At 44.7% G+C, this 16,186-nt stretch overlaps 1 protein-coding gene across 3 annotated transcripts in view; it reads right to left on the bottom strand.

Moving 5' to 3' along the window:
* CACNA1E (calcium voltage-gated channel subunit alpha1 E) overlaps positions 1–16,186 on the bottom strand; it is a 337,914-nt gene that overhangs the window by 49,064 nt on the left and 272,664 nt on the right. For all 3 annotated transcript variants that reach the window (XM_010368902.2, XM_010368905.2, XM_010368907.2), the window contains 7 exons: positions 8,466–8,477; positions 6,775–6,871; positions 3,604–3,764; positions 2,908–3,045; positions 1,879–2,080; positions 889–1,053; positions 133–243 (listed from right to left, as the gene is read on the bottom strand). In XM_010368902.2, coding sequence (XP_010367204.1) covers positions 133–243; positions 889–1,053; positions 1,879–2,080; positions 2,908–3,045; positions 3,604–3,764; positions 6,775–6,871; positions 8,466–8,477 — 886 coding nt within the window. The remainder of the gene's footprint in view (positions 1–132; positions 244–888; positions 1,054–1,878; positions 2,081–2,907; positions 3,046–3,603; positions 3,765–6,774; positions 6,872–8,465; positions 8,478–16,186) is intronic.

Below are 16,186 nucleotides of genomic sequence, written 5' to 3'. Positions count from 1 at the left end.
GCAGTCAAAACGAGCCCACATCTAGGTGAGTGATTTCTGGAATAGCAGTAACCACCTCCCTTTCAACAAAGGCTGGGAAAGCACCTAACAGAAAGAGACAAGCCCAGTGCTGGGAAGCATTCAGCCACGTACCAAAAAGCCAAAAGCGATGACCTTCAGGACGCATTCCAGGGAAAACACCATGGTGAAGGCGATATTCAGGTACTTCAGGGCCAGCTCATAGGTACAGGGAGCAGAGTAATACTGCCAGGAAGAGAAAAGAAGAGAGAAAGAATCACAGCCTTAAGGTAAGAGGGGGAATACATGTCGCCGAGGTTGGCCATCTCTCATTCCTGCCCTGTAGGAGACTCTGGTACACGGTATAGGAGGAGAGATGGACTTCGAGTGCTGGAGGGGAGAACCAGCACTCTACCCAACAAAACAAAAGAAAACACAGACCCACGCCCCACCAGACTTAATAGCAAAATGGCCAGTCTTCCTAGAGATGAGGGTAGGCAGAGAAGAAACGTTTTCTAGAGTTAGTTACTGGAGTTAGTCATTTAGTATTAAATAAGATGAGGCTCTCTGAAACGCCAAGGCTCCTTCAGACCCCATGATGATGGATCTCTGTCTCCTGATTTTTCCATCCTTGTCTGAAGCTGCCTCCCATTGCCATCTCAGGTCTTGGGAGCCCCTGGATGGCTACTATAGGCTGCACTGCATTTTGCTCAGTGGACCCCCAAAGCCCCAGAGGTTGGGTTGTTGAACAAAATACAGATCACAAAAGGATTCCATGATGGAAAAGTAGGTAAAGCAGTGACAGGCTGGGATGTTGGGGTGTCTTCCCACTTGCCCTGGGAGGGAACCATCGCTGGCGCTCAGCCGGCTCTTGTGCCTCTCTCCTCTCACCTTCATCATCAGCACGACGGTATTCAAGGCGATCATGGCCATAATGGTGTATTCGAAGGACGGAGACACCACAAAGTGCCACACGCGGTACTGGAAGGTGTGCCTGTTCTGCGGCATGTAGCGGGTGAGAGGTTTGGCGCTGATGGCGAAGTCGATGCACGCCCTCTGCAAGAAAGTCACGGTTATTCGCACAAGTTCAAATCCCATAGATCTAGCATGGCAGGCTCTGTTCCATGCTCAGAAGAGGAGGACGGTGAATGGGAAAAAGGGCAGGCCTGGGCAAGTAAAGATGGCAACTGGGGTCACCTAGACAAAACTACAGACAAGGCATCACCTTGAAGGAGGTGTGTCACGTGGAGTAGAGACTTCATGATTATTTAAAAAGTCCTTTACACAGCATGTGGCTGAGCTATTTAGGCAGGAAGCCTTCTTTGGTGCCCTTAGAAGTAAAGATCTACCTACCTATGTGTTTCTACAGCACTTTCTGTCACATCTCTTACAGTCCCTAACGTTTCTAGTTCAGTTCCATCGTTAAAAAAAAAAAAAAAAAAAAAAAGGAAAGAAATTTCAAAAAAAGCTTTTGAAACCTTACAGTGTGCCAGAACTATGCTTGTTGCTGGAAAAGCTGCGATAAGACACATTCCCTGCCCTTACAGCAAATACATGGCATGGAAGGTCACAGCAGTCAGATAAGCAGATATCTGATATTATCATTGTGCCACACATCTTTGTTTTCTAGACTATGCATACACAAAGGTAATGACTGCATCATAAACATCTTACACATCTTCCAGATCTCTGTGCCTCATACACAGGCCTTAAACAGTGCTTGGAAAATGTTTATTTAATGACTGAATAATTACTTTTCTCATCTTCTCTCTATAATTCTTAATCAAGTTAAGAAAATGCAGTCCTCCTTTCTTATACTGCTGGCCCAAGAATCCTTTCTGGAGCCCCTCCTGCCTCCCACTTTAGACCAATTGTTGTTACCTCATTCTTCTCCAGGCTGCACTCCTCCATCATCTTATCCCCTTGCTCCTGGAAGGTGATGATGATGAGAGCCACAAAGATATTGACGAAGAAGAAAGGGAAGACCACAAAGTAGACCACATAAAAAATAGACATCTCCATGCGGTTGCTGCGGCTTGGGCCTCGGTCTTCCTCTGTCACATCTACAGAGTGCTGCAGAACTCTGTGGGGACAGAACGAGGGCACAGATGGTGGATGACAGTCTTGGCTTCATTAGGAGATATGCCACCTATTATAATATTTTATCTGACTTCTTTGACTTTGCAGATCCTCCATTAAGTTTTTTGAGTCCAAACCCAAGTGTCATATCCTGCTATCAACAATCCGCTTCTCTTTCTAGCCCCTGTTCCATCATGCACTCGACTCCTAAGCAACAGAGGGACATAATTTCATAGTTTAGGTTGTCATGTTCAATACAAAGAGACTCCTAGATTTCCATTTAACATTTTGCTGCCAACAAGAACATGCTGCCACCAGAAAGTGGTGTCTTAGTCATTGCTAAGTCTCTGAAAAATTAGCTTTCAGCTATGGGCAGCATAAGACCTGTATTCTGTGGTCTTCTTCATGATCACAGGAAGTGCCTTTGGGTTTTGCCAACTCATTCTTAACCCTCAATCCTCAGGCTCTCAGGTACTGGGCCCCCCTGGAGGATAAATCTGTCTATAACAGCTCTCAGAAACTCTCCTTATGGGTACAGGGCTGTTCAAAACTCATTTGTTCCACAGAAGTCAGATGGCTCCACTCAACTCCTCAATAATGGGCTAAAACATTAAGAGTTTCAAGTATTTCCCTGATTTGCTCACCCACTTCTCCATTTTTGCCTGAAGAATTTTCATTCTTCCTCTTTTCTGCCTGTGTCACCTTCTGAAAACCCCTTACTTTCCCTAATACAATAACAAAGGGTGAGCCTTGTTCATCTTGAGTCAGCTTCTCAAGGCAACCAGGGGGCCTATCGCAGCCACATACAAGCATGCCAACTCAATCACTCACTGAGGCCATCCTTCCCCCGTGGAGACGGTGAAGAGGGTCAGCAGGGCCCAGATAATGTTGTCGTAGTGGAATTCATGGCGCTTCCATTCCCGGCCCTTCACCTCCATCTTGTTTTTCTCATGATCTACATAGTTGCCTCTAAAACCAGAGCAGAAATGAAAGAGGGCCTCCTCACTATAGCTCATGGAAGAGTCAGCACATTCTACAGGCCACAATAATTTGGGGGTAATAATGATCACCATATATGTGTAAGGAAAAGGAATTTTATTAAAGGAATGTATTTTTACCATGAGCAAAAATGGGATTTGGTGCCCAATAGATATGGGAGTAAATCCTAACCCTTTCACTAGTGGCTGTGTAACCTTGAGCAACTTGCTTAAGGTTAACTTTCTGAGTCTTAGTTTCCACTTGTATAATAAGCAAATAAAACTCATTTCAATAGCTCATTATAGGGGTTTAAAATGAAAACTCAAGTGTAAAATGTCACGGTACAAGACAGTTTACACTCAAGTTTTCATGTCTGACACAAAAGAGGCACTCAATAAAAAGTTTATTGATTCCCTGTTTTGTCTTTCTGCTGAAAGAAGAGTGGAGATGGGTAAGATAGAAAGGAGGGAAGGTGGACCTGTGGGGGTGGAGTGGGCTCATCAGGACATGCTTCAGCAAAATCAAGTGGGATGTGCTGGCGGCACTTACATGCACTCCTTCTCTGTGTCCTTGGAACTGTCCGTGCAATAAAAGAACTTTCCCTTGAAGAGCTGAACTGCGATGACAGCAAAGATGAACATGAAGAGCTTGTAGACAATGAGTATGTTGAAGACATTCTTCAAGGAGGTCACCACGCAGTCGAAGACAGCCTGTGGATAGAGCAAAGAGCCCTGCTGTGTGAACCCTGTGATGGTCTGCACACTTGCCTAGAGCCGAGCTGGGCCACACCACCACCACCAAGCCCCACTAAGAAGTTGTCCCAGGACAGAATTTCCTGCTAAGAGGTGAGGCGTCGCTCATGAGATTAAGGGCTGGCTTCTAAGCTGGTTATGACTGCAAGGACCTACCACCTAAGATGGGAACACATGTTCTGAAACTGAATGTAGACCCAACGCAGTAGAAATCCGATGATATCAAGCAAGGAATGTGGTCCTCTGTGGGTTCCTGGTACGGGTACTCCACTTAGTGTGAAGCATAGAAGTGTATTGCTGGAAGGGATCTTTGAGATCATTTAGCCCATTTTAGTCTTTAGATAGCTTGTGCTTTATTTGGTGACATTCTTAGATTCGAATTATATACTGATTATGTATTATTTTCTCCTTACCTTTCTAAAAGGATCAGGTAATAATACACTATCATCTTTGTTCATTTCACTAATATTTCATAGCAAGTTCATACATTTGTGATTATATTCAGTACTTCATGTAAATGTTCTCTAGTGAAGGTGGCTGCATTTGGGATGAAGACCAATAGAAGTAAAGTGGGAAAGACCAATATACACCTTCTCTTAGAGATGGCGAGACTGGGTAGATAGAACCAGGGACTTACACTTCAGTTAAAAGGCAACAGACCTCCAGAGACCTCCACTGTATGCCCTAAGCTGTGAGGAGTTACATGGGAATTCAACACATTGCAGGCCATTTTTAGGTTATTTTCTAGGTTTTAGGTTTAGCACACAGGATAATCTAGCCCCACAGTGGTGCTGCATTTGTGCAGTTGCTTCTTTGCAGCACTGGGTGAAGCACTGCTGGTTTAATTAGTTCAACACTGCGGGGAATGTGAGTGACAGGCAGCCTTGTGGAATCATCAGAGCCACCTACGTCTCCCTCAGGTTATAGAGCTGCAGAGCAAGAAACTAGCCCTTTCTATTTTAACAGAATTAAGCAAGGTTGCAGGGTGCTTTCTCTGGCCTATTAACTAATCTCATCAAGCTTGTCTGCACTCTCCTTGAGGCCCACTGAATCCTGCCCTGCAGGATCACTGACAACACTGATAAGGGTCAGGGCCCCAGGCAGCACACTCTGTGGGATGTGAGGCAGAACCCAATGAGTATTTATGGGCAGGTGCTGAACTGGGCCATTATCGGGCAGGAAGGTAGTAATAAACAGCTAACATTGTGCAAGTGCCTCCTCCAGGGGCAAGGCGGGGTAGCCAGGGAGGACAGCAGTCCGCCAGGCCACTTCCTTGGGAGCATGGGTGTCTCTCTCTGGGAACCCATGCGGTGGGCCAGGGCCCTGGGCTCTGAAACGTAGCCAGGTTTCAGTCACATCAGGGTCTCTCAGAAGTGACTTTTCTTCTGTTTCATGAACCTAGTTAGTTTTGCCACCTCTCTGCAGAGCCAAATGGTTGAAAAGGAAGCAGTGCTATGAGGCCTGAAGGAGGTTTGGGGTGGGGGTGGGCAAAGAGTATCAGAGGTGATGAGAATCCAATAGGAAGTGGGAATTGAGAAGCAAGGGAGAGTCAAGTGCACAAGAGCCCTCCCCAAGCTTTGTCCCCTGTGGCAGGCTTGGGAGAGCAGGCCCAGGCATTCCAGAGGAACTGTTGAGTTTTCTAACAGGGACCACTCACATCAGTTCATTTTCTCCATACCACAGATGTATGAGTTGCAAGGTGTCCTCATTTCCCATGTGAAAGAAAGTCAAGAATAAGTAATTTGCCCTGGGTCATATAGCTCCTAAGTCCTAGAGCTGAGCCTGGCACTCACGTGGGTTCTTTTTAATGTTGACAGGGGTTCTCAAACTACACTATATTCTAAGAGTCACCTGGGAAGCCGGTTTAGGAGGCGCACTCCAAGCCCCTCCCATAGGGATTCTGGCTCTGTTGTGTTGTGGTGGCCAGCAATCTGGATTTTAAGGAGTACCTAGGTGATCCTGATGCAGGTGGCCTATGACCCACACCTTGAGAAGCACTGCATGATTCCATGCGATGCTGAAGTTAGGGAATTGAGTCTGCTTGCTGGAAAGTATTCTGGTGTAGCCCCTGAAGATGGGGCTTGGCTGGCTGTGTGGCCTGAGCAGCAGAAAGACTTTGGGGCTGGAAACCAGGAGCTCTGTTCCTCTCCCTGGCAGTGACTTGCTGACATTCATAGGAATTCAGGGAGAAAGAACTTTCCTCCCATGGAGCCTCAGCTTCTATTAACAGCAAAGTATGTGGGGTGGGGCAGGTGGGTTCAACAGGCTAGCAGACTTGTGTAATAGAGCGCATGATGCTTTCCTAAGAGGCAGGAAGGCTCATGGAAGCTGGAGCCCCAGGCGAGTTGAGCAGGGAGAGTATTAGACAAGGAGAAATCCTGGTAAGATACCTAGTCAAAGTCCTGGCAATAGGAAGAACTTAATTCATGTCAGCTCACTTCCCCATTTCTTCTCTGCCTCTGCCAAAAATGGACTGCATGTCCTTGGACAAGTTACTGACCTATCTGTGCCTCAAAATTATAAAGGGTGGGGCTAGAAGAGCCTCTTCTCCTCTAGAGCTATAAGAAAAAGAAAATGTCCCAGGATACTCGGCCTTAAAAAATATGCAGACCACAACACACAGAGGGGTCCCGTTGCTTCCATTCTGGTGTTCTGGGTCTGCACTGGGGACATAGGAGGCCCCAGGACAAAGCCACACAGGATTCCCTCTTGGATGACATATCACACTGGAGAGAAGATACCACCTGGGTCTGAACTAAAAGGAAAAGCTTTCTTATAGATTTCTTGGGATGTTGGCTATTTTCCTTTGAAACTAAGACCTTCAGCTCAGACAGATGAAAAGAACTTCAATATCTGTGTGAGAAAAAGGAATATTCCCAGAACAAATTCTCCAAAGGCAGGCCAGCCATGGCTAAAGAGAGAAGATGGGAGAAGGGGATTTGATGGGAACAAACTCTGTAAACACTACCTTGAGCTTGGGCAAGCGCTTGATGGTTTTCAGTGGCCTGAGAACTCGGAGCACCCGCAGAGACTTGATGGTCTTGATGTCCCGTCCTTTGTTGGTTCTGCAGGGGAGAGGCCCCCAGGGAATCATATGGAATGGGGGAGAAATAAAAATGACATTCAAACTATGGCATTAGCAACAACAGGCTAAAAGGGGAGAGATGTATGGGAGAGATGGAGGCAAGAAGTCAGAAACTTGAGTCAGATTTGACTCCAGGGACATCCTACGAAAAACGCTTCAGGAATATTTTCAAATCACTTCCCAGTGTGCACACATGAACACACATCCACATGCATAAACACCCACACATGCACATACACACTCAAATATACATACATAGAGGAACATATAGGCACACAGAGGCATCCATGCACATATATTAATAAACACTTCCTTCCCTAACTACCAGTCTAATGCTGCTGATTACTACACTGGCACAATGAAAACAGAAGACACGTCAACTAGGGAATGTGAGCAGTGGCCCACTTCAGATCCCCACTGTGCCAAATCCAGTGTTTGTTAAATGATAGGTTCTCAAATGATCATCGCTGAATTGATGAACCCACAGTTAAGAGCAAGCCTTATCAGCGCACTTGACTTAATCTAGGTTTGTCACCGCTGCACAGTTCATTAGTGCAGGAGAGAGCAAGGTGAGGCAGGGTGGTGGCAGACATGACACTCTCGCTGGGCCACGTGTTCCAGAGAAAGCATGTCATGCAGGCTTCTAGCCAGGACCTTGGCTCACACTGCAGTACCTCCGTGTGGCTGGTTTTTCCCGCAGTACCTTCCATTGCAGACGGTGTGCACCTAGCACAGGCTGCAGAGAGTCACTCGGCTGGGGGAGGCCCAAACTGCAGGCCCAGCCTACCTTTATCCTGGCCCTACAGCTAATGACCCTCCCTATTCAGCCTCTTGGAAATGTTTACTCCTAATAGTGACAGTATGTTTCTCTTTTTATTTTTAGGAATAAAATGAACAATAAACTTGCATTTCTCTTTCTTCCCTGTTCATCCCCTGAGACCTCTGCATTTAATTCAAATAATTATCATTTATAAAACACACAAATGGTGGAAAACAAGACTCCAAATAGTGGAGTAAGGCTCTGTCTCTTTCTTCATGTTGACCCAGATTACTCTTACACCAATAGTCTGAGGAAATGGGGTCCAGAACGTCAGGGTGGGAACTGCAAGGGCTTTCTTTCACAGAAGCCAGGCCAAAAGATATTTAATTGAATTCAAGGAATGCTGACTTTGCCCAGAATGTTTATTTTAAGACTCTCTTAATGATTGTAGGCCATGACCTACAAGCCACTTTTATTCAATCCTAGATCTGAATATAAATAATCCAAAAGCATTGCATTCATACGGTCTTTAGCATCCAGAGGCTTTGGTATATTTTACAAACTATTTCACCGCATTAGGCTCATCTGTCTACATACCTAAAAGAGGCAACATATGAGTCTAATACATATCCAAACCAACAAGAATGATCATTTCCCAAGAAGGCTTGGTGACTCCTGATTTGGTCTCTGGGATATAAAAAAAGCTGATCACTCTTTTCTCAATGCATGAGCCCCTCTCCTCCCAACCATACTTTCTTGCTCCTCCAACTCATTCCTTGTATCTTTTACTTCAAAGATAATTGAACATATTTACCCCAAAGCGTTCCTATGGAGGATCCAATCAGAGAGCAGTAGAAAATCAAAGTAAAACAAAAGTGGGGTTGGGGTAGAGAGAAGAAAGACAGTCAGAACACTTCAGGGAGAAAAGAGAACCTTACAATGATAGGGAAGCAGAACAGCACAGGCCCAAGGGACCCCACCCACAGCCTTGGCACTTAGAGTGTCCACACCTTTGTGAAAGGAAGGGCCAGCACACCATTTGCTCCATGGCCACTGTCCCAGCCTGCAGGGGCGAAGGCCCTCTGCCAGCACAAGTGACAATTCTACATAGGCTTCTGGGTATTGTGCATTATTTCCATGGAGTCTGGTTTAACTGCAGTTTTGTAAGTGCAGGTGTTTACTTTCATTTCCTGTGTAGTCTTCAGACAAACTCTGTTTCCAGTGAATTTATAAGAAACCAGGCTGGAGGAACTATGCCCACTCTGGGTCAGAAATTCTCTCACACACTGGCATGGTTATGCTTATAAAGGGTTTCATCTAAAGAGGGACACGCAACCACTCAGAGAGAGACACACTGATGTCTCTTAGAAGCTCAGAGGAGCGCCACCATTAAACTAACCTGAAATAAGGGAGGCAGGCATTTGTCTGTCAAGATCATGATGTCACACCAAAGTTTGCCTTTTGATAAATTAAATGACCACCTGTCCATTGTGAGCATACTGTGCAGTTTGATGATGAAAAATCATCCCAGCTGTATTGGTGAGGCATTTAAAATAAGTAAGGGCATAAATATCTTCAAGATAGAAGTAATGACAACTTCTAAATTTTTTGAATATTAATTTATTCTGGGCCAGACTCTGTGCTAAGCAATTTTAGTGCAAATCTTTATTTAAACCTCCTAACTTTAGCACATAGGAATCACTATCCCCATTTCACAGAAGAGATTCAGAGAGGTAGAGTGCCCGGCATCAGTTGGCAGAGCTGGGACATGAACCCAAGCATGTATGATGATCAAAGCTCTTGCTCTTAACCACTAAGGCTCTGCACCAGCAGGTTTTAGTTCAAAATTCTGTCAAACAGCACAGTGAATTTCTGAACTGGAAGAGATCGCTGAAATCCACCCAACTGCAAAGGAAACTGAGGCCCCAGGAGGAAGTGCCTTGCCTAAGATCATTCACTGAGTGAGTTCACCATAGGTGAACCTGCATCTCATGATTCCCTGTCCTGGCCTGCTGCTAAGAAGAAGTGCTCATAATTCAGGTTTTGGTTCTTAGTTGCAGATTGTGATGAAGGTTACTTTTTTTCTTTCCTTTCTTATTTTTTGCCAATGTATGGCAAACCTATGTTCCACTACTGTATGTCACAAGGAAAGACTTCTAATGGTCATTTTACTCAACAAATGATCCCATATTCAAAATTAAATTAATTTTCACTATAAATGCCAAATGAATGATGACTTGGGAATTAGACCCAAGGCCTTATAAACCTTAAATCCTTAATGTGATAACCTCCAAATGTTCAGAGGACAGAAATATCTCCCCCAGCATCTTCTCACATATAAGACAGGGCATATGGTAGGTCAGCCAAACACACCTTTGTTCATTCATATAGCAAGCATCTGTGCAGTCCTTAATATATATCAGGCACTGTTCTGCATACTGGATACACAGTTGTGACCAAATGAGGTTGCCAACCTTTTGAAACTTACCTAGTCTAGTAGGGAAGACAGACCTCAAGTAAACAAGCACATAAATAAAAGTATAACTGCAAGCTGCCATAGGAAAAATGAAATCAATTAAAAAGTTTACCAAAATAACTACATAGGTTTCCCTTTCCCCAGGCTACATTTGTCTTAAGGAAGAACTACAGGATAATCTTTCATATCTCTAAGATGTAGGAATAGGGTAAGAGATCGATATATAGGTAGGTGGTCTAGGATCACACACCCCAAGCTTCTGCCTTCTGCTTAACTCAAGTCCTCATCTCGGAGACCTTTCTATCCTGCAGCATCTGAAAAGGTTCTCAGAGGTCACGCTCACAGACACGCATCTTCTGCGGGAGGCCCCAATATTTTCTGCTCTTCCCACATACCTGGATAAAGGATATAATTTGCTCTCTTGAATTAATTTCCCCCCAGAATCCTAGTAAAATGTCATGGTATAATTCATTATATTACCACATATATCATATATTGCATGGCATAATGCAAACTCACCATTGTCCCTCGTTTTGGAAAACAGGGTTCCTTAATGGTACACTCTAATCTTAACAGCTGAGTGTGGCTGCCGAACCACTGGGTGGGGCTATTTGTCCCATCCTAACTCCCACAGATCTGAGTCAGGGATAGCAATCACACACAGGCCAAAAGTAAAATAAAAAAAAAAAAAAAAATTAGTCGTTGCTCTACGCATCTTTCATCAGGTCTCTTACTGCAGAGGAGCCATTGAAAAGCTATAAATTGGAATAGCTGCAGAAAACTATGCTTTCATCCTCAGTTTTGTTAACAGGGGCAAGATTTAACTGATTTAAAAATTGCCATTTGAAATGAAAAGAGTACTGAATAACAAAGCCCTGGAGTCAAGAAAAGCCTCAACAATTTAGTCCCCATTAGTTAAAATATAATTTACACAGGGACTAGGCCAAAGTACTGCTCCCAAATCCACGCATACAAGAGTGATTTAAGCCATTATCAAAGTCAACAAGATCGCAAGGAAGACATTTCACTAAACTAAAAGGATAAGCTCTTCAAGTACCTTAATTAAGGCACATTGTTTTGGAAATAATTCACGTGCATTTTACAAATCATTTAAATGTCATTGTTCGGTAATACTTTGCTAGTCTCTGCTACTAAATTATCATCAGATGTTTTTACACTGCCTAATTAAATTTCTATCAGGTTCAAAAATTGACTCTAATGTTAAAATCTAAGGACAATTCCACACACTAGGATGCACTGGTCTCACTTTAATTGGGACTCAGTTGGGCCACCCATTTTACTATTTATTTTCTATTTATTTGGTAGGTTCCTGGCTGCTCTCCAGGAGAAAAAAATGACACATTTTTTTTCTTGTTTCATCAGGAAAAGATGAGAATTTTCCAGCTCAATTGTCAAGTTGCCCTCCAGATCTTTCATGTGTAATCACTCATCATTCAATGTAATCTTGCTCTTCACCTCCCAGGTCCCCTCTTCTCAAAGGACATGCTCTCAAGTTGATGTCTGCCAGGAACTGACTCTCCTCCCATGAGGGCAGAGCAGGGACATCAGGTTCTAAAGAACCCTTCTGTCCTTTAAGTGCCATGGCCTTCTGCCCACCCCCATGAGCTCAGCAGGGAATAGCTCAGGGATCTGAAGGAATCTCTTGCCTCAGGCAATGGCCAGGCTTGCAGGAGTGAAAGGTAGATGGAGCGGTCATGCTGTGAGGAGCCTCGAGTGTCTCACTAATGTGTCTGGACTATTATTTGGTAGGAAATAATAACTATCATTATACAATTACTAAGTGCTTGGCACTATAGCAGACATTAAATACATTTTACCTTATTTAATGCTCATAGGACCAAAATATTATTTTTGAATCCCCATTTACAGATGAAGAAGCAGAGGTTCAAAGTTAAGGCAGTTAATAATAGTGCTGGGATTCAGACCTAAATGTACCTGACTCTGAAACCTATGCTTTTATTTGTGATGTTAGAGTGCCTTTCAAATGGGAACCACTGGAGGGTTTTAACCAAACAGTAAAAGGACCAGTACTTCCTGAAACAGTAAAAGGACCAGTACTTCCTGATCTCAAATAGTGAGCTCTCACACTCCCCGTAATCAGTTTAGGGTCTATGAGAGTTCGTAGGAAAAAAAAGTTGCAGATGAAACATCAAGATGGACAAGTTCAGGGATGCCCTTCTCCATCTACCCATAGGTCTTGTCTGTCACCAGGTAGAGACAGAAGGATCTGTAGGTTGAGGAGAGATCTATACCAAGCCACTGCTCTTAGCTTACAGGGGTTAATTGCTTGGAGCTAACGAGAACATGATGTGTAGAAGGGCGCTTAACATAATGGAGACAACACTGAACTTCAAATCAGAACGCCAAGGTTGTTCAAGAACTGGCTTTGCTACTTACTAGTCAAATAAGTTAGACTAGTCAAACCTCAGGCAATCCACTTCTCAGTTGTAAAACAGGACTGTTCAGTGATAAATAAAATAAACAGTGTGAAAGCACTTTAAAAATTCTAAAGACCTGTGGGGAAGTTTCCCCTTTTGCTAAAGACCTGTGGGGAAGTTTCCCCTTTTGCACTGGCAGTGCCTGTCTCTCTAGGACCTGCAGATAAGGATATGTTCATCTGCTTCTGTGAAAATTTTAAATTTACCACTTTGACCTTGTCACTGCTTAGCAGCTGCCATTTGGGGTTTATTTTACCTCGTGGTCTGTGCCTCAGCATCTCTTGGGGTCACCCTCGAACCCTCAATCCATTGTTACTGTGCCATCTTTCTTTGTCATGTAACCAGAGCACTAGCTCTGTGCTAAGTGTTTGGTGCATAATCCTTTCCCTCTTGCACACGGACGTCAACAAGCTCATACACACTCCTGAGAGCCTTTTGTAAGCTTCCTCCTTTGCCATACACAGCACCATACTCCAACTGGTGGTGTTTTTGTCCAAACACTGAGAAGCAGCAGGAGACAGCAGAGCATCTAACTGTCTCCTAGCAGTTTTATTATTCAATCTGGTGAACAGTGGATTTAGTTGTCTCTTTTGTCTTTTTATTCTCAACATACCCAAAGACACCTCATCTGCTGATCTTTCTAAGAAGGCCTTGGAGCTCGTGGAAGTCCACCCAATACACTTGTCCCACTGAAGACTAATTTGAAATGCTAGGCTGTGCCCCTGTGCATGTGGATTAGGCAGGTGGCTGGCATGATCTGTGTTGATGGTCCCCAAGTCCATTATGAAGTCTTCTGACCCAAGTAACTCTAAAATCTACCTTTTTTTTTTTTTTTTTTTTTTTTTTTTTTTTTTTTTGAGACAGAGTCTTGCTCTGTCGCCCAGGCTGGAGTGCAGTGGCGCGATCTCGGCTCACTGCAAGCTCCGCCTCCCAGGTTCACGCCATTCTCCTGCCTCAGCCTCCTGAGTAGCTGGAACTACAGGCGCCCACCACCACCACACCCGGCTAATTTTTTGTACTTTTATTAGAGTCGGGGTTTCACTGTGTTAGCCAGGATGGTCTCGATCTCCTGACCTCGTGATACGCCCGCCTCAGCCTTTCAAAGTGCTGGGATTACAGGCGTGAGCCACCGCGCCTGGCCTAAAATCTGCTTTTAAATCTGGAGGGCACTATGAGGAGTTTCTACTAATTCAGCAGTACTGGGCTCTTCCCATGGTTGTGAAGGCTCACAGGGTGCTTTTTGTATCTGGGTCTGGTTGGTGTTGGTTACCATGTGGATGGGGGCAGTGTTCCCTGATTGGATCATTTCATTTTGCTTGGGTCTGTGGCCACAGGCTGAGATCCCATTTACAACGAACCGTCTCCCAATTTCGTGCTGTTGATTAAAATAATAATAATAATACTGTGGTGTTCACAGCCATTGCCTCCATAAGATAAAGGTCTCAAAGTGAATATTCTACAGGCGGTTCCTCGGCAGCACCAATGTCACATGCAACAAACAACACATTTTCCAGCATTCACTAAAAACTATGCATGCTGAGACTTAATGCCAAGAGTAGGTAGACTGAGGACTTATCTCCTTTCAGACACTCACTCCCTCCATGTGGCTGCCACTCTGTCCCTCCTTCCTCCCTCCCAAACTCCATTTTCAAGGCAGCTATGATATAGCAGTAGGCACCTCAAAAGTCCATGGGCATTGATCATCTTTAGTGTCCTTGACTGGGCACAAAAATCAGATGTAGTCATTCTTGAGGTGACTTTTAAACTGGAGTCTCAGGAACAATATCCTCCTATCTGCTTACGGTTGGAAATTTCCAATTCTTTTTCAGCTGGCCTCCTAAATCCACAGTTAATGGGCTACTTGATGGCTAAATTTAATTTTAATCCTTCGTTCTCTTCCACAGAACAGGGGAACTGGATGGCCTGTCTGGCTCAGTGGTAAATGGGTCTTCTCTGCATGAAGCAGTACTTCGTCCACTTTTTTGCCTCCAAGATTAATGTGCAGTCACTGCTTCCTTTGGCAGACTCCCCTTTCAGTTTAAAAAGAGGGAAGTTCTGTCAAGAAAGAAGTCCCATAGGCAACGCTGGAGGTTTGAGGGGACTGCCTCAGACACAGGCAGGTAGTGAAGAATAGGAGAAACAACCAACCAGGTTTAGGGTGAAATGTTTGTCTGTTGTTTCCATGCTGTGCTGAGCATGAGTATGTATGAGCATTTTGGTGCTGAATAGCCACCTCTTTCTTACATGTGCACATTCTCACCTTCTAACACACAAAATCCCACAAGCAAATCCAGAACCAGAGGACCACATTATCGAACTCCCAGCCTTAAACAATCCTCGCATCTCAGCCTCTCGACTTGCTGGGGTTACAGGCGTGAGCCACCACTCCCAGCTCCCAGAGGAACATATTCTCTGGCTCCTTAGATTCCTTCCAAATCTAAAATTGTCCATGCCTGTGTATATAACTCTGCTGCCACAGCTAGTGCTGAATGCATTCAATGGACCTTATCCATCTCAGCGACTAGGGCAGAGTGTCAAGTGTCAGGAAAGTGACATACTTTAATGAAAAGAATGTAATAAAAGCTAATGTGGGAACTCCAGTTCCTTCTGGCATCACGAAGGCAGACTGACTCATGTTTTTCATTTCTGGCTAAGGACTGAATAATGAAAGGCCAAGTGCAGCTGCGAGCCAAATCTCCTGAGTGCCAGGGAGTCCTGACCTCACCCCATGCCCTGCTACAACGGCAAATGGCAACAGGAAGTTTTGGCGTCAGCCGCCGGAGAGCCTGTATAACTGACGGATGCACAGGCCATCGTGAATTCTGAGGTGGGGGAGGAGATGGGAGCAGAATTGCTAGTTATTTTTCTATTAAACCATCTGTGCTGCTGCTGAGCAATTATAAGCCGTGAGTTGACTACTTAGAATCCAATCCAGGAGAGCTCACCCGCTCATGTGAATCGAGCTAGTCAAGTAACATGTTGTAGAGCAGTGGAAATGGAGAGGGTGAGGGTCCTGGGTTGGAGTGCAGGTGTCACACACAGAAAGACACACACGCACAGGTGTTCTGGTCCTCTCCTGCATTCCTCCAGAGATGCTGTCCCTGCCCACCTGTTTGCCCAAGTCACTTCACTAAACATGAAAGACATGAAACATGAGGGTTCTGTGAGGTTCAGGAATGTAATCTGTGTAGTGGTTGCGTGACCTCCCTACAAGGCAGCTGACTTTGGTTGGGGAGCAGGGTCACCCACACCAAGGGAATGTGCCTCATGTGCAGATCCCCGGAAATGCCAAGGCTGTAACCATCTTTGCCTTCCCTCCAGGAGGCCGGGAAGCAGCAGAGATGGCAACAGGGTGTGTGGAAACTGGGCAAAGTGGTTTCTGGTCCTTTCACATAAAATCACACAAAAGAATCCCTCTTCTTTGGAAAGAAAAAGATAAAAGAGGAAGGTTTCATAGATCCAGCCACTCACCAGACTTTTCTTGAAACCTCAAAGTACAGAAGGCACAGCTCCGGACATTTATAGTCAGCAAACACTCTGTCTCCATGTGGCCCAGAAAGCAGGCGTTGTGAGGACAGTGGAATAATGAAGCCCTGAACC

Source organism: Rhinopithecus roxellana, chromosome 8, assembly GCF_007565055.1.
Source record: "Rhinopithecus roxellana isolate Shanxi Qingling chromosome 8, ASM756505v1, whole genome shotgun sequence".
Lineage (NCBI taxonomy): Eukaryota > Metazoa > Chordata > Mammalia > Primates > Cercopithecidae > Rhinopithecus > Rhinopithecus roxellana.
The sequence above is the reverse complement of the archived record's forward strand: the minus strand, read 5'-3'. Positions and strand labels throughout refer to the sequence as shown.